At 37.1% G+C, this 22,585-nt stretch overlaps 1 protein-coding gene across 1 annotated transcript in view; it reads left to right on the top strand.

Annotated features, from left to right (window-relative positions):
* The first annotated feature begins 248 nt into the window (after positions 1 to 248).
* The window catches only part of Spef2 (sperm flagellar 2), a 159,839-nt gene continuing 137,502 nt past the window's right edge, over positions 249 to 22,585 (top strand). The window contains exons 1-2 of the mRNA XM_027401298.2: positions 249 to 306; positions 13,081 to 13,183. Coding sequence (XP_027257099.1) covers positions 249 to 306; positions 13,081 to 13,183 — 161 coding nt within the window. The remainder of the gene's footprint in view (positions 307 to 13,080; positions 13,184 to 22,585) is intronic.

Raw genomic sequence — 22,585 nt, 5'->3', positions numbered from 1 at the left:
GCTGTTGAGACTCTTGGAGTCTTTGTCACTAGCATAAGCTCAGGTCTTACAAGCCAGTAGGGGGCAGACAACAATTTCTGATATCTTAGTCTGAGCTCTGGTGTCTCCTCTCTGATTCGGTTACCTAACTTCAGCCTGGATGCGCTTCCTTAGCAACTGGTTGCCTGGGCGACAGGAAGACGCAGTCCCTCTGACTGCATTCCTGACAAATTCCTAGCACCTGCTAGTGTCAAATGCGCCAGTGAGCTATGTCGGAGATCCTGTGTCAGTGGCTCAACCAGGAGTTGAAGGTGTCCCGGACCGTGAGTGAGTGACCATAGCCTAGGGCAAGCGACGTGGGGAGCATAGGGGGCTCGCTGATGGAAAGTGTCCCTTGAGTAGCTAAGCAGCGCCCCACAGTGCTGGCCAGCATTCCTCAATCCTACCTAGCCACCTGGGGCCTTCTCATTTGATCCTGCCTCTGCAATTATTACCCTTTATCATGCGATTTCAGCCCTCAGAGTTTCTGACCTAGTCTGTATTTCTAAGCAGCTAGAGAGGCTTAAATTCGACCTACTGGTCTGCTTCTATAGAGAGGAAACTTTGTTTCTGTCTTCAGTCTGACGCTGGCTTTGCTTCCAGGACATGTGCATTAAGATGTTCAGGACAAGCTTCCAGGAGTTACAACTTTTTTTTCTGTGTTTCCTCCAGTATAAATTAGATCCAATCACACTCTATGTAATAGCAAAAGGGTTGACGTAGACTATGTTAACATTTGCCAATTCTAGGAACTTTAATCTCAGTTTACAAACCAGTTGTTTACTCCTTTCTAAGCTAACCTTGTTTGATTTTATCAAAGGCATAAGACTATACCTGAAGCTCCTAGATTCTTATGGCCCAGAAAGTTACAAACAGTTCAGATTTGGTGAGAACCAATACTTCCAAGCCCAGCATGTTAGTATGCTCTTACTCCTCTTTGGGGAAGGGATTACTGTCTCTCCAGGGGGAACTCATTTTCAATTGCTATGGATTTTCCTCAAGGCAGCACATTTTCAGGACAAATCATTTCAATCTGTCATCCCAGAGGAACTCTTGCCTCCTTGCCAGTTGGTACCAATGGGTACAGTGATGCCAGTTCAGCCATGGGTTATCCACAGCGGTTGTGTTTGTGCAGGTGTTAAATACGTATTGTCAGTCCAAGGATCTTGAACACATAACATCCCAATGTGCATTTCTGGAGGCATAAATATTAGACTTATTATTTGCTAAGTTACCTCCACCCTGCTGTAAGCACTAATGAATTCTTGCTCAGTGTTCTGTCTCTTTGAGCTTCTGAGAGTTTCTCTGCTCAGATATGATGCTAAACTCAGAAAAGCATTTGGCATTTATTGTTTCTTCTTCCTCTCTCACCATATTGTCCAAAAATGCAGTATCACACCTGAAGTTGCACTATTCTGAGACAACAGCTGCACATTACTTATCTTGTTAGTTCATTTATTTGATAATAAAATCATGCCATTTCCTGAAGTCCCTAGGACCCTTGTAGAGTAAAACGCTTTTGGATAAAGAAAATAAAATTAATCATAAACATGCGAACACTAGATGCTGTTACAATACTAATAAGTTTGAGAAATTTGGTTTTGGAAGAAAGGAAGCATGACTTCATTCTGTGAAGATTAAAAGCTTGGAGACATTTTAAATAAAAGTTTAACACCACAAGCTACGAGTGGAAAATTCCCAGCATCTTTTTTCCTTAAGTATAAATCTGGAAATTGTTAGCAGAGACACCCCATGCTAATTTCATTTTAAACAACTATTGCTGAATCCCAATTGCTACAAGATGTCTAAGGAGACAGTCTCTGATGTAGCCAAAATTATGCATGTAAAGGGCTATCCAGAGTGCAGGGAATATATTCAACTGTTTTTGTCATCAAGATAGGATTCCTGTGTACCTGAAGGAACACACAGACTCTTGTAAAAGTTTTCTCATTAGATAAGTTGTTCTATGGGGTGTGGAGGAAGATTTTGAGTACTTTGTAAAATGTATGATGTAAAGAGACAGTGGAAGCTGAAGAAAGTAATTTGATTTCTGGATAACGTTGTGTAGGATCAGGGGATTGGAGCCTGGACTGCCTTGCCCTAAATATCTTCTTTACCACTGACAGTCAGCAGACTAAAGTTCATTGTGCTTAAGAACAGTATTTGTATCTGTACCAAGGTTAAATGGCACAATACATGCAGAGCATTGAATAGTAATTGGGGTAGATATAGTGAGTAAAAATCTCACTTTTCATCTTCAGTCATCTTAAAAGCATCAACATAGGATATTTGAGCAAAGATATATATTGCTATGTTGATTCTGGAAATAGTCTGAATAGCCTTAAATAGAATAATAGTTGCATAAACCATGTTCTTTTATACTATGGATTACTGTGTAACTATTGAATGAATGGGATACATGCTTTGATATAACAGATTTTTGTGTATTTATATGAGTAAAAATATTGTAGCTTATTGTAACTAGTATAATTAGTTTTATCAACTATAAAACACAAATACAAATAAATACACAGGCATCAGGGAAAAGAAACATATGTACTGAGCTGTACTATATTGTTAACATGTCAAAAAGTCTTCATATTGTGGTATACTTTAACATAAATGAAAGTATGTAAAGATATAATCCAGAGTGTCACTGATGGTTACCCTGAACACATGGGCATTAATACATTAATATACTGCCTTCAAGCATTTCTATTATGTGGATTGAGCTTGTGATGCTTTTAGAGTTTAAAAGGATAATTCAATATAGTATTGAAATGAGAAATTCAAAGGTGGAAGTCAAACTTCATGAAAAATAAGAGAAAAACTTGCTAAAATATATATGATTTTATAATAAATTATTTTATAAACTCTTTGAAGAGTTATCTTCTCAAATAAAACATAGAGCTGAAACAATAAGAAATAGTTACAGGCTACTGGATATCCATAACATTGACAATGGTAAGATATTTTATACTATTTTTTATTTGATGTTAAAAACAAGCATAAAAGCAATGTCTCCAAGTGAAGATGACAATAAGAATGTTTGGAAGTTGATCAGGGATACACAGTTAATAGATTGTAAAGCTAGGATATTAACTTAGACATTTGACTTTTGCTTTAAGGCACTGTATTCTATAGTAGTGTTTATATTTAGGAATATTTATTAGTATATATTGAGCAATTCATCTACCTTCCAAACATTCATTCAAGCTCACTTTTAAGGATTGTCATCTAAAATTGAGGTTTTTTTTTTTCTTTTAAAGTATTGAACGCTAAACATTTAGCCTCCCTGGCAAGTTATAAGATCTCAAGACATAAGTCAATTCCCAGATGGTTAAACAGCAAAGATGGGATTATTAGTGTTTGATTAAGAGTGGTTCAGTCCATTCATTGCTTGTGGAGCAAAGAAACAAGACAAGGATGCCAAGCAAGTGCCTTTATAGGCTAAATAATCTCTATTTGTTTGAGACACAGCCAAAGTGAATTGATTTCTAGATTATCTTTAAAACTAGATTCTGAACTACCCTGCTTATTCACAGTAGAGAAAAGACATTCCAATCATCTAAATCAAGAATAGTCACCTTCCACTTGGGCAGGTGGTAGTGTATGCTCTTGGGAGTTCCTGGAGAGCTGATTAATCCTAATGAAGGAAGTATACTCCAATCTAGCCAATGAAAAATCTAATAGCCTTCAATAAGATATATTTATTGAGTCATTTTTCTTGGAAATAATGCACACTAGGATTTCTTAAACTACAATACAATGTATTATCCAAAATGATAACTGGAATTCAAGAATTAGATCTTATAATGATATTGAAATTTACTAGTATATCCATCAATTTTAAATTATAATATTTTATTTTATTATTAATATTTTATTTTTTATTTATATAAACACTTTTGATTATATTATTTTTATTCCTCTTCCCCAACTCCTCCAATATCCTTCCCCCGTCTTACTTCATGTTATTTCTTATAACAAAAACAAAACAAAGTATTTGTATGCATACACACACACACCCCCCACACACACACACTATGGTATCCTTTTAGTATTGACCAACTATAATTGAGCATGAGGCTTGCTCTTGATAGTGATTGATATAACCAGTGTCATTCCACTGAAGAAAACTATTTTCCCTGTCCCAGCTCTCAGTCACACACAGTGTCTTGGTTAAGGGTGAAAGAGAAAAAGACATCTCTTTTTCTCCATGCTGGGCTTATGTCTGGCTTGACCTTGTGCAGTTCTTGTACATGCTGTCACAGTTGCAAGTTCATCCATACCTCAGTGCTGTTGTGTCTGGTAAATGCTGGTACCCTGAAGTCTTCCTCAGGCTCTTATACTCTTTCCATGTACTATTCAGCATTGATCCCTAGTCTTAATGGGATGAATATGATAAAGAGATCTCATTTATAGCTAAAGACTCAGAAGTGTCTCACTCTCCATATTGTCTAGTTGTAGGTCTCTGTGTTAATCGCCATCCACTGCAAGAATTGGTTTTATAATTTAAAAAAAGTGAATGGCATAAAATAATAACATTACTGAAAAATCTGGTAAGAGTCCTCTGTGAGGTATTTATTTATTTATTTATTTATTTATTTATTTATTTATTATGTGGTGTATTTGTGTATATGTATGTTCACATGTCTATGTGTGCACATGTAAATGGAAGAGATACATATCAGGTCTCTTCCTTTAAGCTCTTCATCCCATTTTTTAAGATGTGGTTTCTCACTGAACCTGAATTTGTTTTGGATTAACTGTTTGGATTAATTGTTTTGGATTAGACTAGTCTGTTCCAGGGTACAAGCAGTCTACAAATGAAGTGCTGAGATAGCAGACGCATACCAACACCCAAACCTTTTCCATGGTTGCTGGGGTTGTCAATTTAGGTTCTTATGTTTGCAGTGAAAGTATTATACCCATTGAGCCATCTCTCCAATACCATACTCAGTTACTCTACAGAATAAACATTGCCTCTCTTTCATAAGACATTTGTAAATTTTCCTTAAGAGCAAATGAGCATCAGAATGCTATAACAGAACACTCTCCATAAATGACATATGCTGTGTTGGCTAGTTTTATGTCAACTTTGCAAAAGCTATCATCATTAGAGAGGAAGGAGCCTCCATTGAGATAATACCTCCAAAAGATCTGGCTGTGGGCAATCCTGATGGGTATTTTCTTAATTAGTAATTGATTAAGAAAGCAGACTGATTGTTAGTTGGGGTCGACCTTGTAGATCTCTGAACATTTCCCTAGTGCCAGAATTTTCTTTAAAACTATAATGGCTCCCTCAATGATGCTATCCCTTTTCTTGCTCTCCTCCATTCCTCCCCTGACTAGATCTTCCTGCTCCCTCCTGTCATCCTCTCCCCTCCCCTTCGCCCCTTCTCTTTCTTCTAACTCCTTCTCCCCTCCCCCCATGATCCCCATTACCTTAGGAGATCTTGTCCCTTTCCCCTTAGGCTACCTTAAAAGCCCTTCTCAGATAATGAGATTGATGACTACCTTATATGCTATGCTAGTGCCTTCATCCAGTAGCTGACGGAAGCAGACACAGACACCCACAGCTAAGCACTGAGCTGAACTCTGGAATCCAGTTGCAGAGAGGAAGGAGTGATGAGCATGCAAAGGGGTCAAGACCAGGCTGGAGAAACCCATAGAAACAGCTGACCTGAATAAGGGGTTGCTCATGGACCTCAGACTGATAGCTGGGAAACCAGCATAGGACTGATCCAGACCCCCTGATGGAGGAAGTCAGTTTAGAGGTCTGGACAATCTACAGAGCCACTGGTAGAGGATCAGTATTTACCGCTAGTATACAAATGAACTTTGGGAGCCGTCTCCTCATAGAGGGATACTCTTGCAGCCTAGACACACTGGGGAGAGTCTAGGCCCTGCTCCAAATGATATGACAGACTTTGAAGATCCCCCAAGGAAGACCTCACCCTCCCTGGGGAGCATAAAGGGGTTGGGATAGGTAGGTAGGTGGAGGAAAGGGGAGGTGGGGAGGGAGAGGGAACTGAGATTGACATGTAAAGAAGTTTGTTTCTAATTTAAATAATAAAAAAGAAAGCAGACTGAGAAAGCCATGAGAAGCAAGCCAGTAAACAACCACCTTCCATGTCGTCTGCATCAGCTCCTGCCTCCAGGCTCCCATCTTGTTTTGAGTTCCTTTCCTGACTTCCTTCAGTGATGACCATGGATGTGAAAGCATAAGTCATAAAAGCCTTTCCTCTGAAGCTTGCTTTTGTTCATGGTGTTTCACCATAGCAATAGTAAGCCTAATGAAGATCTATGTCTTCAAATCATTTGTATGGATCAGATTGATCATAAAGAGAATTATAGCTAACAGTGCATGTTAGGCTCTGATAATGGATAAACTGAAAGATTTAAGTATACTGATGTGCATTTTAATATCTTCTGTGGTCATAAAATTTATTATTGATATTATCAAGGCACACTGAAGAGAAAGCTGAATTCAAGAAATAAATACCTCTGTCTTGATATCTGAAATATGAATAATAATCCCTAGGTCCTATTTTTCATCCCAGGGAAGTCATAACTAATGTGTTTTTGAAAAGATGGCAGGAAGTCTTTGATGATAACTAGTAACAACCCTGCCAACATCTGCCCAGTAAGCTTTATTTCAACATTTTCCTATTTCTCACTTTAATATATTTCCCAGCATAGTTCCTGTCACATAACATGTTTCATGACAATATATGAGAGAAAGAAAAGTCTATCACTACTTTAGATTGAATTGTGTCTCAAGAAGGCGACGTGAGCCTTTCAAACCTCAGCTTTGTGAGTGAGGAACCTCAGCTTTATTAATTTAAGCAAGTTCTTAGGAATTATCTGATGATAATAGTTGTAGATTTTATAATACTGGATGACAATTTCTTATGGTGAGAAAGCCACCAGACTAAGCTTTATTGGAAAATTAACATGATCCATAACTTTGTTTGCCTAGCACACTCAGAGGAAAACCATTATAGATCAACTTGCTTGTCAATTAGAATGATCTATTATCAAGCAATCCTCAAATCAAGCCAATGTTAGGTTTTTATTATGTTTCTGATAGACACATTTTATCAATGTATTGATAAAATAGGATTAGATTATATTTGCTTCATACTTCCCACCCCACAATATTTAAGAAACACACACTACTTAAAAGCATTCTCTACTTTTCTTCTGCAGCTAAAAGCTCCTGAAGTTTCAATCACTGTAAATTCTTCTGTTATTAGAATGCATTGTTGCATTGTCAATCCGTATACACAAGGAATAATGTTCACTTAAATTTTAATTAAATAGTTCAACTTTGTATTTATGAAATATTCTAAGCTCCTTATTCATTTTTTTAATAGTTAGGTCTTCACAAATGCCCAACTCAGTCTTTCTATGTTAAATATTAGCAGTTCTTGAGAATTGTCTTAAATTTTATGGGCATACTTCATTGTTCATTTGTGTGGCTTTTTGAGACGGAGTCTTCCATCTCTGCCCTAGGTAGCCTGAAACACACAGCAAGACATCTGTCTCAGCCCCTAAGTGCTGGGATTACTGGTCTCCACCACCATGCTCAGCTGATTATACTTTACTTAAATACTTTTGTAGGTTTATTTGTTTTTAATCTCAAGTATTATTTTTTCAAATGGAGCTAAATAGTCCTACTCAACATATATTTTATGATGTATTATGATTTTGCCATATTACAAAACAATAGGGTTTTAGATCTGAAAAAGAAACTCAGGCCAAAACTTATGATAAAACTTAATTCCCTTCCTGATGGTGTTCACAGTGATTCCTTTTGAGAGCTGTTTAGGTCTTGTGGGCTCTGCCTTCATAGAGTTAGTCTGTTATGCTGTTGCAGCGTTAACTATTGTTGGGGTGGGATTCTGATGAGGGGCTAACTTTGGTCTCTACCTGTGTCCACATTATGTACTCACCTGCACTTGCACCTAGTACCATGTTGGGATGCAGTCAGAAACCCTTTGCCAGGTTCTGACACTTTGGTACTGAATTTCCCCACTTTTAGAAATGTGAGAAAATACTTTAAATATGTAAATGTTTTGTGTTTTTCTGCTACAGTAACATAAACTTAAAGACAACAACAAATTGTTTAGATCTTCTTTGGTGTATTAATACATAAATTAAGTCATATCTGATTAGAGCTTGGTTTATGGTTATACAGCTAACATTAAACTGGCTATCTCTAGATTCTTTCCTCTTTTCCAAAGTTTCATCAAAACACACAATTTTTGATATTTCAACTACAAGGTCATCAAAAACTATATTGCTTCTGGTAGAAAATAATATATCTGTGTTTTCTAGCTACTAAGCGGCATTTTTCTTTATTTAAACAGAATCCTTTCGCTAGAAATTAATATAGCAAGTGTAAAACTAGTCAGCACTGTGTAAACCAGAACTAATGTTTTAAGACCAGAGTTTCATGAAGATAATGATACCAAGCATTTTCATAATTGAAATTCAATGTCATAGAAATTAAGATTTCATTTCCAATATAAACCTTGAGATTCTAATAAAACCCTCATTTAGTGGAGAAAATGTAAATGTCAACTATCATCCCAGTCATCTGAAGAGAAAATGGTCAAGGTACTCCAGGCAAAAGTCATAGGGCACAGCTGCAACTGTGCTGAAGTAGGGTTACTGAGTGGTTGCAAGGTGAAAATATGCACAGCCTCTCTATGGGGGTGTTAGGAAGGACTTGGGCTCCTAATGGATGTCGTTGAGGAGGGTTCTTGGAAACAGTGCTTTGTCCTAAGTCAGTTCCTCTCAGAAACTAGGAAATTCTCTGATTTTATTTCTTAATGGCATGCCTAACAACAGGGAAAAGGAAGCAGGGCAGAGCAATGATCAGAGACGAAATAGCCATCACTAATAACACTAGTCAGATTAGGAGATGTCTATCACTAATACTACCCAAATTAGGGTATGTCTGTCACTATTACAAGCCAGATTAGGAAATGTTCACTCCCATGAATGTTCTGGACAGCCTCTTGGTTTTGTCCAACTTCAAACATAATTACAGGGGATTTGTTGTTTGATCCACTGGGACCACAAACCAGCCTTATCTACAGTTAGTATGCTATGAAATTGATTATGCTCAACACAAGAAGGCCAAGGTCTTTCAGTGAGTGCTGGCCAGCTTTGAGGAATGTGAAGGCCTCTTAGAAACAGGCCACTTTCCTCTTTCACAGGAAAATAAATTTTGCTTGATTTTCAAATATGCACTTGAGATATAAACAGGATCTTTCCTCCTGTCAAAAGGGAGCAAAGGCCACTGAGCATGAAGTGGCATGGTTTTCAGTCTTTTATCTACAATCTCTAAGACAGAATTCTCTAAAATTTGTCTTTTGGTTGAAATATCTAACAGGAAGTGTTGTGGGGCTGTTTAGTGTTTATTTATCCCACTAAATGAAAACCATTCAATATTTTTCCGTACAAATCAACTGATTCTAGTTGCTTGGCCAGAATGGTGAAGGTGTTATATATAAGGTGTTATAATCTACCTGGTCCTAAGGGTGAGCTCATCTCTGAGGTTCAGGGCAGTGTCAAGTGTTTGCTTTCTGGACATTGAAATACTCTTTGGATAAGTGTTTGTACAACATCACCATTGAAGATCTATTACTAAATATTTAGACGGTACAGCTAACATGACCCATCTTCATAGAAGAGTGTACTCATGACAAAAAAAATCACCTCTGAACACACTGGGGATCAGGCATGACTCCAGGCACTTTATGTGCAATGTCTCATTTAATTCTCATATAATTCTTTATGAACTAGGGTCAACTATTCTTCTTTTATATATAAAAATTATGTCTGTTTAATTAGGTAAGTTTAAATAGAGTGTACACAGACAAGATATAAAATAAAGCCCCTTCTTGCATATCCTTCACTACCACTTTGGACTGTGGATGACTTAAAGTGTTTTCCTCCCACTAGCTCTGTCTGATCCAAGTTGATAGAGAAGCACACAGGTTGTTTCACCTGCTGTGGGAGCATAGCAGACATATCACAAAGAATGACATTAAAGATTTTATCAAATGTCAGTTTCAGTAATGAGCACCAGACCTGGGGCTTGCATGGTTGTAGAAGGGGCTAAGTTTCTGCTAAGCAACCTCACTCCAAGATGAAAATAAATCTGTTTTAAAGATGAGTAGTGCACATTTCTTATACTATTTATTATTCATAGCCCTGGAGTAAACTTGCCACTTCTTCACATTAGAAATGCCAACAGGTAATACAATTATTTCATGGAGGTAGTCACTATGGAATTAGTCATACTACATGGTGATATTGAGTGGGAAGAAATAAACAAGATAAAACTAAAAAGAGAAATGCTTTCCCCGTTTTTTTTCTAAACCTCTCCCTGAATTACCCTTTGCTTATGTTTGTTAATGTATAGGGATATGTAGGTTAAAAAGGAACAATTTAGAATAAATGGATAAGGCATTGTTCCCTTTTAATCTATATATCCCTAATGTCCATGCTTTTTTCTTTGCCTCCTCATTGTTTCCATGTGTTTGTTCCTGATTTTTTAATCCATTTTGTACCATCTTCTTTGTTTCTCTTACCATTTAGCATATTTTTCTCAGTGTAATCCTTCTAGCACACAGCAAATCTGAAGTCTTTTATGCATGAAATCCTGCTGATCAGTGTTTTATATTATTTTATTATGAACTACTCTGTCAGTGAAATAAATAACTGACTATTCCTTCTTTGACTTTATGCCATAAAGACTTCTATTTTATCTATATTGGAGCTGTATAATTAATATTCTATGCCATTTCAAAGGAAATGGATCATGAGTTTATTTTTAAGCAAATCCTATTTGTAGCAAATACTTTGCCACTATTTATTTGCTGTATCAAGGGTGACAGGATAGTATTAATCCATATGTTAGTTATTCATGGGCTGAAGTCCAGGCACCGGATTGGCATAAACAAGCACAGAGCAAGCTACCGAAGGCAGCAGTCAGGGAAGGAAACAGAGCAACTGTTTCTGAACAGAAAGCTGTGTGCTTAAACATTAAACCCAAACCCCAAAGAGCTAGGACCTGGAAGAGAGATATATCTACAGTCTGACAGTGGCTCTAGGTCAGGTGGCTTATTAGAGCTAAGAGAATATGGATGGGTTATATAAGAGGCTAGTGAAGAAACTGAAAAGGAAGATGCAATTAGCAGTAGAGATAGAATGATCATTGAGGATAGTGGTGGCACCAGACCAGGGAATATCTCTGGTGTGTATTAGGAGATCTCCAAGGGCACAAAAAGTAACAATAGTCTAGGAGGTAATGATAGCACAGTTCTGTCCTGTGGAGGAAGGAGTCTTTGGGAATTTTTAGCTTTAGATAACTGAAGAATCATATCAGTCAACGAAAGATCATGCCAGTCATCACAAGGTTCTTTGATGACATCACAAGCGGTGCCATGTTAAGTTAAAGACAGTGGGTACATTAATTATGAAGATCAAGCTTATTTCATGGAGGTAATATATACTATGAATTATGAATTGTCATCCCAGAGGTGCTAGTCTTTAAGGAAAATTCCTCAAGGACAGGTATGGCCGGTTAGGAATCCAAACACATCAACTTTGAACATGTTCTGTGACGACTAGCTTTAAAACAATGATCAAGCTGGTCTCTTGAGAGCAAGTTTACTTAAGGCCACAAATGAGTGTCAGACTTGTCACTCTAGAGGAAATGTCCATACAGAAGAGGTATTATCATGTTGAAGCACCCTAAACATTATGCAGGCTTAGTACTATGAGAATGAGGTGCTGGGGTCTGATGTAACAACACATGGTGGCATAGGATTCCCTGAGTGAGGCCTTTGAGAGCAGCTCACCTCATTCCTCTACTACCACCTTCTTTACAGCCATACATAGGGACATTTTTAAAGAATAGCTGAGGATGTGTTATATTTGTCTTTTTGTGTCTGACTTACCTGCATGTAATAGTTTTCAATGTCATCCATTTGCCCACAGATCCCATGTTTTCAGTTTTCTCTGCAGCTGAATGGAATTATCTATAGCTACCATGTTTTTATCATCCATTCATCATCTGAAGGACACCTAGGTGGTTTCCATTTCCTAGCCTCTTGTGAATAGATTGACAATGAATATGGCTATTGAAAGAGTATCTGTGGAATCGAATGTAAAGTCCTCAAGGAATTTGACACATATGCCATATGCTGTGCTATGCCAGATAGAGCTGAATCATATGGTAGACATATTCTTGGATTTTTGAGAATTCTTCACACCATTATCTAGTGGCTGCACCAACCTGCAATCTCACCAGCACTGACTAAAGATCACCCTCCATCCTGTGTCCTCATCAGCATGTTGTCACTGTTTTGTTGACCTTAACCATTCTGACTGCAGAAAGATGAAGTCTCAAAGTTGTTTTAATTTTCATCATTATTAAGGATGTTGAACACATTTTTATAAAACTGTCTCTTAGCCACATTTCTTTTGAGAACTCTCTGTTCTGAGATATTGCCATGAATCCTTTGCACATAAACTGGGCAGTGGTGACCTGTATGAACCATGAAACAAGATCCCCATTGTGTTTAATAAGGATTATTTATAAGAGTAGGGATGATTTTAGTACATTTCCCATTACTTTACAGGTTAAAATTAAATCTAGATTTAAAAAATTCAATTCCATCTCAACTGGACAGAATATGCTATCTCTATAGGTTGGAGGCTTGCTTAAGTATTTAGAGCATAGTTTCATAGATTACCTTGACACTTGTTTTAGATTAATATTAGTTATTAATTGTATTGTGTTTTGTCTAACATTTATTAGAAAAGATTCTCTACTTCTTTTAAAATTTTGTTTACCATCAACTATGGTTTATCTTTGGGGAGCTTGATGTCTATTGTTAAATCTTTTACATTGGTTATTAGAATACGTTTCTATAAATATATTCAGGACATTGTGTGTTCATGCTCAGTTATGCTGGTTTGATTACATACATCACACAACAATTTACTATTCTTTTTCAATGTTTTAAAATTCAGGTCCCAAGTCATTTGCAAAGGCATTTTCTAATGGCTATCTAATTGGAGAAGTTCTGTTCAAGTTTGAACTTCAGAGTGATTTTTCAGAATTTTCAGAGAGCAGGTTAGTAAAGTTTTTCTATTCATGAAAATAAAAGTCATTATGTTTGTTGTTTAGACCATTGTTGTCTCTAGAATACAAAGGAGAGGAATAAATGTGTTTGCAATAAGACTGCTTCTGTAGTAAAGTCACATTTTTATTTCCTTCCATACCTTTGTAGTCTTAGCTCGGATTTCTCCCTGTTTGTTAATTCAGTGTTCTTTATTTTTTGAGATTTTTTTTTATTTTTATTTTATGTGTATAAGTAATTTGCCTGTATTCTGTGCACCACATGCGTGCAGTGTTCAGAGGCCAGAAGAAGGTGTCAAATCCCCTGAGACTAGAGTTACAGACAGTTGTGAGCTGCCATGTTGGTCCTGGGAATCAAACCCAAGTCTTCAGGAAGAATAGCCAGCACTCTTAACTCCTGAGCCATCTCTCCAGCCCTGATTCTTCCTTCATTAAAGCATAGAAACAGAATGCAATGTAGTTTCAGCAGTATTGTGTTTAAAATGCAATAGGACTTAACTGTTAATAAAAATACACAATTTGTCTTAGCAACAATATTGAAGTATAACTTTTGTCTGTAATTTGTCATTTGAAAGTTTATGGCTCAGTGTGCTTGGTTTCTGTATAGTTGCATATTTGTGATACTGGGGCCCTGGTGTGTGTTACCTTCCAGTCTCTGGATTTACACATTGTACTCTATTTACCAATGGAGTCAGAAAAGGGGCACATTTTATTTGGCTTTTCCCACTAGATCAAGTTTCAAGGCTCATCTATGTGCCTCTTCTTCATTACTACTTACTTGCTGGAAATTTTCAATTACATAGGTATGACATCCATATTTTGTTCTTCAGTCGATGGATATTTGAGGTTTTGCCACTGGAGTTATTATTTATTATGAATGTTGTATTGTGCATGGTTATGTTCTTATTCCTTTTGAGTATTTATTCCTCTTGACTATATGACTAGGAGTGTCATTTCTGTGACATATATATGTATACATATATATATATGTGTGTGTGTGTATAATATACATGTATATACATATATATCATAAATTTACATATATGAAATTTTTTAAAGCAGCTGTTTTATAAAGCAGCTGCACCATTTAAATCTATAGTAGCAGTACATGAGGGTTTCAGTTTTACTACCTTCTTACCTACATTTGTGATTGTCTTTTTTATATTATTTTTTGTTGAAAATTGATTTTTTTCAAGCAATACATTCTTATTACAGTTTCCCTTACCCTACAATTTGTAGTTTCTCCCCACCTCCCCTCCCATATAGCCATCCTAATAGGCTGAACTTGTATTGCATTGTGATTTTAAATTGCATGTCTCTGATCTCTAATGATAAGTGTCTTTACCTATTATTCATCTCAATATCCTAGCTGTTTTAAATCAGTTTGCATTTTTATTGTTGTGTTATTTTCATATTCTAAGGTAAGTTTGTTATCAGATAAATGATTTGCAAATATTTTTCCACTGTGTAATTTAAATTATAACTTTGTTATGATATCCTTGAGGTACACTTTTTCCATTTTGTTGAATTCCAACTTAATTATTTTGATTACTTGTGGCTTTGGTGTTTTGAAATTGGACTCATGTCTTATTTTTTCCTTATTCTATGTCTGAATAATTTCAGCTGATATACTTTTGAGGTTTTTTTTAATTCTTTCTTCTTGCCACTTAAACAATGTGGTTGAACTCTTGATGAGTGTTTCATTCCTGAGTCTCTGATAACCACATTAGCTGGGATAACTTCCAGTAGTAATTCTAAACTCTGAAATCCTATTTGGCTCTTTTTTTTTTCTAGGCAGGGTTTCTCTGTGGCTTTGGAGCCTGTTCTGGAACTAGCTCTTGTAGACCAGGCTGGTCTGGAACTCACAGAGACCCTCCTGCTTCTGCCTCCTGAGTGCTGGGATTAAAGGCGTGTGCCACCAATGCCAGGATTTGGTTCTTATTTTTATAATTCTTATTTCTTTATTGTTGAGAGTTTTTCCTCATTCTTTTTTCTAATTAAAAAGCCATTTTTTAACTTTAGAAAATATTTTACTTCCATTTTAAAGTCTTTTTGTAGGCTTTGTCAGAAAGCTTCTACTGGAAGCTTTTTTCTTATCTATGGTCCATACTTTCTTGTTTATCTGCATGTGTGATAATTATTGAGCATTGGGCATAGAAAATAATATAATGTAATATCTTGGTTGCATATCTTGGTTACAAATTGCTGTGAAAAAAAAAAACCACCATGGCCAAGGCAACTTTTAAAAGACAGAGTTTATTTTAGGCTTCTATTTCTGAACGGTAAGAGTCCATCACCACCACAGTGGGGAGCATGGTAGCATGTAGACTGAAACCTTAAAGCTGGATCCCAATGTCCACACATCCTAATCTTCTGTAAACAGCCACCGACTAAGGACCAAGTTATTCAAATGACCAAGACATGTGGGAAGATATCTCATTCAAAGTTCCAATGTGCTAACTCAGATTTCCACATTTTTAGCTGTGTTGCTGTCTGCTGTGGATGAAATTTCGACTGCCTTTTGTTTCCTTGATGACTTTTTGGGACAGATTCTGCAAAGCCTCTATTCCTCCCTGTATTCAGTACTGATATCCTCTACTGGATAACTAAGGGAGCAGTCAAAGCACATTTTGAACAGTTTGTGTATCTTTGCTTAGTGACTGTAAGAGTGTTGAAGCATGTTTTGCTTTGGAAATTTCCAATTCTGCCTTATTAACTAATCCCCATGTTAATATTTTAACCAGATGAGAGACATGAGATATTTTAAAGCCCTCAAGTCCTTTCCAGGAAGCCATACTCTCACACACATGCTGGCCTTGTAGATCATTGCCCAGTAACTACAAGAGCTTCAGACTCAACACACATCTCATCCTCAGATCTTCTTGTTTGGAGGAAGCTCTCATTTGGCGCAGCTGGTAGCACCATGCGAGGCAGCTGGAGTCTTGCATATATGCCACTAATTACTCTGTACTAATTATTATCCTTGGAATATGGCTTTACACAGTGAGTAATTCATGGCAGATCAAATAATGACAAATCCATTTTTTTAAAAAAAGATTTTTCTATAGCACCAGTGGGCCGTCAAATAGTGGCAGTTCTTAGAACATAGAATCTTTTGTGAGGAGCTTCATATTTGTTTGCCTTCTCTGTTTATTGCTGGATATTATAGCTACTGCTGCTGTATTTGGAGACTGCCTTGGAATTAGAAGGAAGGGGTGAAAATAAATGTGGTAAAAATGACAAAAAAAGTCTATGTTTTTTGAGATCAAGTACTATGATTTTTTTAAATTTTAAAGAACTTTATATAATATATTTTGATTGTATTCTCTCCCCACCGAACTTCTCCCAGATCCTGCCACACCAAACCCCATGTTCATGTTCTTTCTCTCTTAAAGCAATAACAAAAAGAACACATACCAGAAAACATGGCGTCCATTTTATGTTAGTCAACTGCTACTAAGCATGAGTCTGTCCCTGGATACACCATTGTTCCTCCATTGAAGCAAACTGATTTTAGCTCTCCGAGCACCTGTCAGTAGCTTCTTCTTAAAATGGGACTCTGTGACCACCTCCCTTTCTCCATGTCTTATTTGACCTTGTGAAGGTCTTGTTTTTGTCCCAGTCTCTGTGAGTTCATATGCAAACCTGCAACAATATGTCCCAGAAACATGGTTTCCCTAAAGTTCTCCCATTCTTTCTGCATCATGTTCAGCATGGATCCCTGAACACTGAAGAAGGAGTGTGATAAAGACAACTAATTTGGGGTTGAGTGCTACAAATTCCCTCACTCTCTTCACACTGTCCATGTGTAGATCTCTATAGGAATTACCATCTATTGCAAGAAAACAAGCTTCTCTGATGAGGCTTAAGTGATGCGCCAGTCCATGGGTTTAGCAATAAGTCATCAGGAGTCATTTTGTTGCCAAGTTCATTTAACAGAATAACAGTAGTAAGTTTCCCCTGGGCTCATGACCTAACTAGTCCCAGGTACTTGCTCTCATTAACAGTGTCAGATATGGGTTCTATCTCATGAAGTAGTCCTTAAAACCAATAAAAAATGCAGTAGTTTGTTATACTTACAATATTTGTGGCACTGTGGCACCAGTGGGTATATCTTGTAGGTGTATTCTTAAATAACTGTTCTTTGAATTGTTGCAAGCCCTTGTCTGATTTCTGATTTTCACAATTCTGAAATGGACATTTTTTTCAATATTTGTCTGTGGCCTTTCTGTCTTTAATTACTGAGATCTTTGTTCTGCTGCTGTTATTGTGTGTGTGTGTGTGTGTGTGTGTGTGTGTGTGTGTGTGTGTGTGTGTGCACATACAACATATATATACATGGTGTGCCTGAGGACAATTTTAGTTCTCTTTCCATTTTTCAGGAATAGTTCACCTTGGTTTTTGAAATGGTTGGAATGTAAAAATAAATAATTTTTTTTAAAAAATGGAAAAAGAAAAAAACACATACTTTTGTGCCCCCCCCCATGATGCTCCTTCCCAGTTCATTTCCAAAGCTTCTAGGACACAGGGATATTTCAATCCATAAAAACAAAACAAAAACAAAAACCATGCGGTGTCACATTCATCTCCCTCATGGCAGGTTGTATAAGTCTTTCCACAGTTGTGGTCTACTTCCTCTGCTTGACCTTCTTATCCCGTGTTCCTTTTGTCACCAACTTTACAGCTAGAGCAGCCTCCCAGGTGTAAGAATTCTGGGTAGGCAGTGAATATTCACACTCTCCTTTCCTCATGCACGTGTATAAGCTTTTTTCCGATGACCTGCATATAGTCAGATTTTCAATGCTTCTGGTTGGTTATCCCTTTATTTACATTAGAAATTCATATTACAAAAGTACATGTTTTTGTGCTGTGTTCCTTGGGTTCCCATTTCTTTGTGTTTCAGACCCCTTCAAGTTAAGGATGCCCATTGTTTTTCTCTGTATCTTAATAACCTTATAGACCCAACTTCATGTTTAATGAAATTTCAGTAAATTCTAAAAAGGGTACACATTTCAAACATCTAATTAATGGAACTCTATCTGAAATTTGTCTGATCTACACATATACCATGTCTTTTATGTTTCACCATGCATCATCCTTTTTACTTGTCTATTGCTGTAAAGAGACACCATGACCAAGGCAACTTAGAAAGAAGTTTTCTGGGGTTCACAGTTCCAGAGGGTTAGAGTACATGATCGTTATAGCATGGCAGAGAGCATGGCAGCAGGCAGGCAGACATGGCACTGGAGCAGTAACTGAGACATCTCTATCCACAGGCACTAGGCACAGAGAGAAGAAAGAGAAAGAGGGATGGGGAGCTAAGCTAAATACTACTGGTGTACTAAAGCTCATTCCCACCAACAAGTCCACACTTCATAATCTATTTGTCTTAGTTGGGTTTCTATTGCTGTGAAAAGACACCATAACCAGAACAGCTCTTATAAAGGAAAACATTTATTGTGGTAGCAGCTTACAGTTCAGAGGTTCAGTCCATTATCATCATGGTGGGACATTGTGATGTGAAGGCAGACATGGTACTAGAGAAGTAGATGAGCATCTTACATCTTGTAGGCAACAGGAAATGGCCAGTGTATCAACTGAGAAAAGCTTGAGCCTTTATGAGACCTCAAAGCCCACCTCCATAGTGACACATTTCATCTAACAAAACCATACCTCTCAATAGTGCCACTACCTTTGGGGGCCATTTTAGTTCAAACCACCACACATTCCTAAAGCCGAATGCAATGTGGAATCAGAACTAGGTTGATAACAGATAGTTTATTAGGAAAGTACTCACGCAACGGAGCCAGTGACCAGGTTTACACTGGATGCTTGCTCAACCAGGCAGGGAAAGGAAAAAAGAGGGCCATGTGCATGCATCTCTGATAATTAAACCCTTGCTATGTCACTCTGACCACACCCAAGCAGGCATGGTCAGCGGAGCCTGTGCCAGCCCCAAGTGAGCATGGTCAGCATTTCCCCCTACAATTCCCCTTTTAGTCTAAAGAAGATTGTAAGACTTAACAATATAAATTATCTATAATTAACAATCATAAAGGTGAATTAAAAGAAGTTTTAATAATCTACTAATATCACATCTTAACTATATCTATTCCAACTAAACCTTAAAATCATCTGAAACAGATGTCCAAGCTCGAACACCTCCTTCCAAACCCAACCCTAAACAATAGGAATCTAGCACTAACTAGGTGTACACTATCCTTAGTGACAACAGTGGGGAAAGAGGGCATAATATTCTCCAAGTTACTTCCTGCTGAAATGGGACGACGATAGCCCCGTGGGGTCCTGTAGGAAGAAAATGTGACAGTAGTGACAGTAGTGACAGTAGTGACAGTCTTAAGAGGATTATATCCAGTCCGTGTTTGGTGGAAGATGCTTGATTGGAGGTCTAGGTTGAAGTCCTTATCTTGATTGGAGTTCTTGTGTTGATTGGAATCAGTACCCAAAGTCAGTTGAAACGAAGCAAGTTGGATCCAGTGGACTCAATGAGGTGTGGCCCATTTTTTCTCAGGAGAGTTCATGGATTGCTGTCAGGCAGTTCTTCATTGGCTGTGTGGAACTCAAACATAAATGTTAGCAGAGAATTTTTACTTGTATATGTATGCATACCGGGAAATGCAATAATGGGAAAATAACAATTATGAGAGAATATATACTTTGAGAGAAAGAGCCAAGAAAAGACAAATGACAGTCCACAATTTTTCTCTTATTCTGTATTACATCAATTGGGTTCTTGATATAATACAGAAACTCTGAATTTCATTTTAACAACACGCTTGGATTTAGAGGAGGAAAGCCAAATCCAACTCTAAAGCCAGCAATGGTTTAACTGAATAGAGACTAGGAAATAAAGAGAAATAGATTTAGATGCATCTAAGGAGTTCGTCATATGACAATTTCCTTTTGTACGATGGTTATAGCTACCTTCTCTTCTACTCATACAGTGTCTTTTGACTTCTGGAGATGAATTTTCCTGTGAAAATAAAAACAAAACACTTCCCTTTCCTTTGTGAGGTTTCTATACAGTTTATGAGATATACCTCGCTAGATTACCTGTCATTTCTCCTCATCCTGAGGTTTTTCTTTTCGACTCATATCTTGATCAACTTTGATGGTATCCAAAATTTTTCTTCTCCTGTGGAAACAAAGGTGAAACCCCTTCCCCAACTTAACACGTGTCCTGGTTTCCATACAGAGATCAATACGTCTTTGAAGTATACTGGCTGATTCAGTTCAGCAGTTTTTTCCATAGTCCAGTGTCTTTCTGCAGCTGTTTGTCCTTTCTTATTAACATTAAGAAAGTTTAGTGTTAATAAGGCATTATGTAACCTATGTTTGGGGGTTTTCATTCCCCCAGGCTGTTTATGGAGCATTTCTTTCAGTGTTCTATTAGATCTCTCTACCACTGCTTGTCCTATGGGATTGTGTGGTATACTGGTTACATGCTTTATGTTATAATATTTGAAAAACTGTTCCAATTTGCTGGAGACATATGCTGGAACATTGTCAGTTTTTATTTGTGCAGATATACCCATAACAGCCATTACCTCTAACAGGTGTGTTATAACAGAATCGGCCTTTTCAGAGCTAAGAGCAGTAGCCCATTGAAACCCTGAAAATGTGTCTATAGTATGATGCACATATTTAAAATTTCCAAATTCTGCAACCATCTGCCAAACCTCATTTCTTCAAATGTCCTTAGGATTAAAACCTGCTGGCAATGGAGCTTGATTATTGAAGGAACAAGTAGGACAGTTTCTTACTATCTCCTTGGCTTGTTGCCAAGTGATGGAGAAGTCATTTTTCAAACCTTTGCCATTTACATGGTGTTTCTTATGAAATTCTGAGACTCTGTAAAATCCATAAGTACCATAAGAATTGCTTATAATTCTGCCTTCTGTACAGAGCTATATGGACTTTGAACTACTTTACTTACCTCTCCTGATTTATATCCTGCCTTACCTGATTTGTTCGCATCTGTAGAAAGTAAGAACTCCAGAAATAGGAATTTGTCTTACAATACGTGGAAGGATCTAAATTGTCTTTTTTATGAATTTAATTCTGTCAGTTTTGGGATAATAGTTGCTAATTGTTCATATACTGGAATGTGTGGTCCCCAGTTGGTAGAACCAAGGAAGCCTCATGCCTTGTGGTTTTGCAGCAGAACATTCTATCCAGCCTAATTAAAGTGTAGAAACCCTAAGAAAAGGCAGGTATGCAGGTATGTAGTTTGTCATGAGGTATGCAGTTTGTCTAATACTTTTAATGTCTTCATGATATTAAATGAAATGAAAATTGTAAATTATATCCTGCTAATAACATGAAGTTACATGTGTTAGAAATAATAACTTGTCTAACTTCTTTGCTTTAAAAACATGTTAGTTTTGCCAAAGAAGATTAGTTAAAAGGAAAACAAATAGTGAATAAGGAAATATTTTTTGGAGGGCAGCTCTTCTCATGTTGAGAAGAGGTGTGTTGTGTTACCTGGTAGCAAGCAGCAGAAGAAACCTAAGTCCCTTAGCAAACAAAGACGGTAAGCAGAGGGCAAGAAAACTTTTCCCAGTGCATGATCCTTATTCCCTCAGAGGTCATTGTTTACATCATATGCTCTATCTCCAGAGCAAAGATGTCCCAGATGTTTTTCTGTGTTCAAAAACAAGTGATGATTATTCTACTATGCTGGTGGTGCAGATGCTTTAACAATCACAGATTTCTTGAGGCCCCTCAAGTTGTGTTCCTCAGAGTTTGGCTATTAGGAAACTTAGAATATTCATTAAGTTTTCCAGGGAGAATTATTGTTCTATCTTGGGTTGTTGGGCTAGTTCATTAATGCCATCTTAAAACCAAACAGTAAGCCAAACTATAATATTAACAGGCAAACACTGTATTCAGGAAGGTATGTAAAACAAATGAGAGGAGGGGGTCAGTTCCTTTTACTGTAGGGATAAGCTTTGAAAAAAATGGAAATGGTTCGTGATTGCTTTTGTGTTCTCCCTTCTGCATTATAACGTATCTAAATATTGTAGTGTAACATAAAACACAGACCCAAGTTGGGTAGATAACTCTTAGTCCCCATCTTTCTGAATATGTATGGTAGGAAAGATACAAAAGACATTACACATGTTTTGCCCAATCTCTCAAATATATTACTCTTGATTCTGAATAACTTTTGGCATGAACTTTGATTTACATTCAAGTATATTCTATATGCTTTTTTATATTAAAGAATGAATACAAATGTTGGAAGCTAAGGTAAGTAGTCAGGCCAAAGGCTAGAACTGATGCGTGCATCTGGTTTGATGACAGAGTCACGGCAGTTGAGATGCATTGACTATCTCTCCCTTCCATCTTCAGAGTCATTAACTATGAATAGCC

Source organism: Cricetulus griseus, chromosome 2 (assembly GCF_003668045.3).
Source record: "Cricetulus griseus strain 17A/GY chromosome 2, alternate assembly CriGri-PICRH-1.0, whole genome shotgun sequence".
NCBI classification, from domain to species: Eukaryota; Metazoa; Chordata; class Mammalia; order Rodentia; family Cricetidae; genus Cricetulus; species Cricetulus griseus.
Note: the sequence above shows the minus strand (reverse complement) of the source record. Positions and strands in the feature narration are given on the sequence as shown.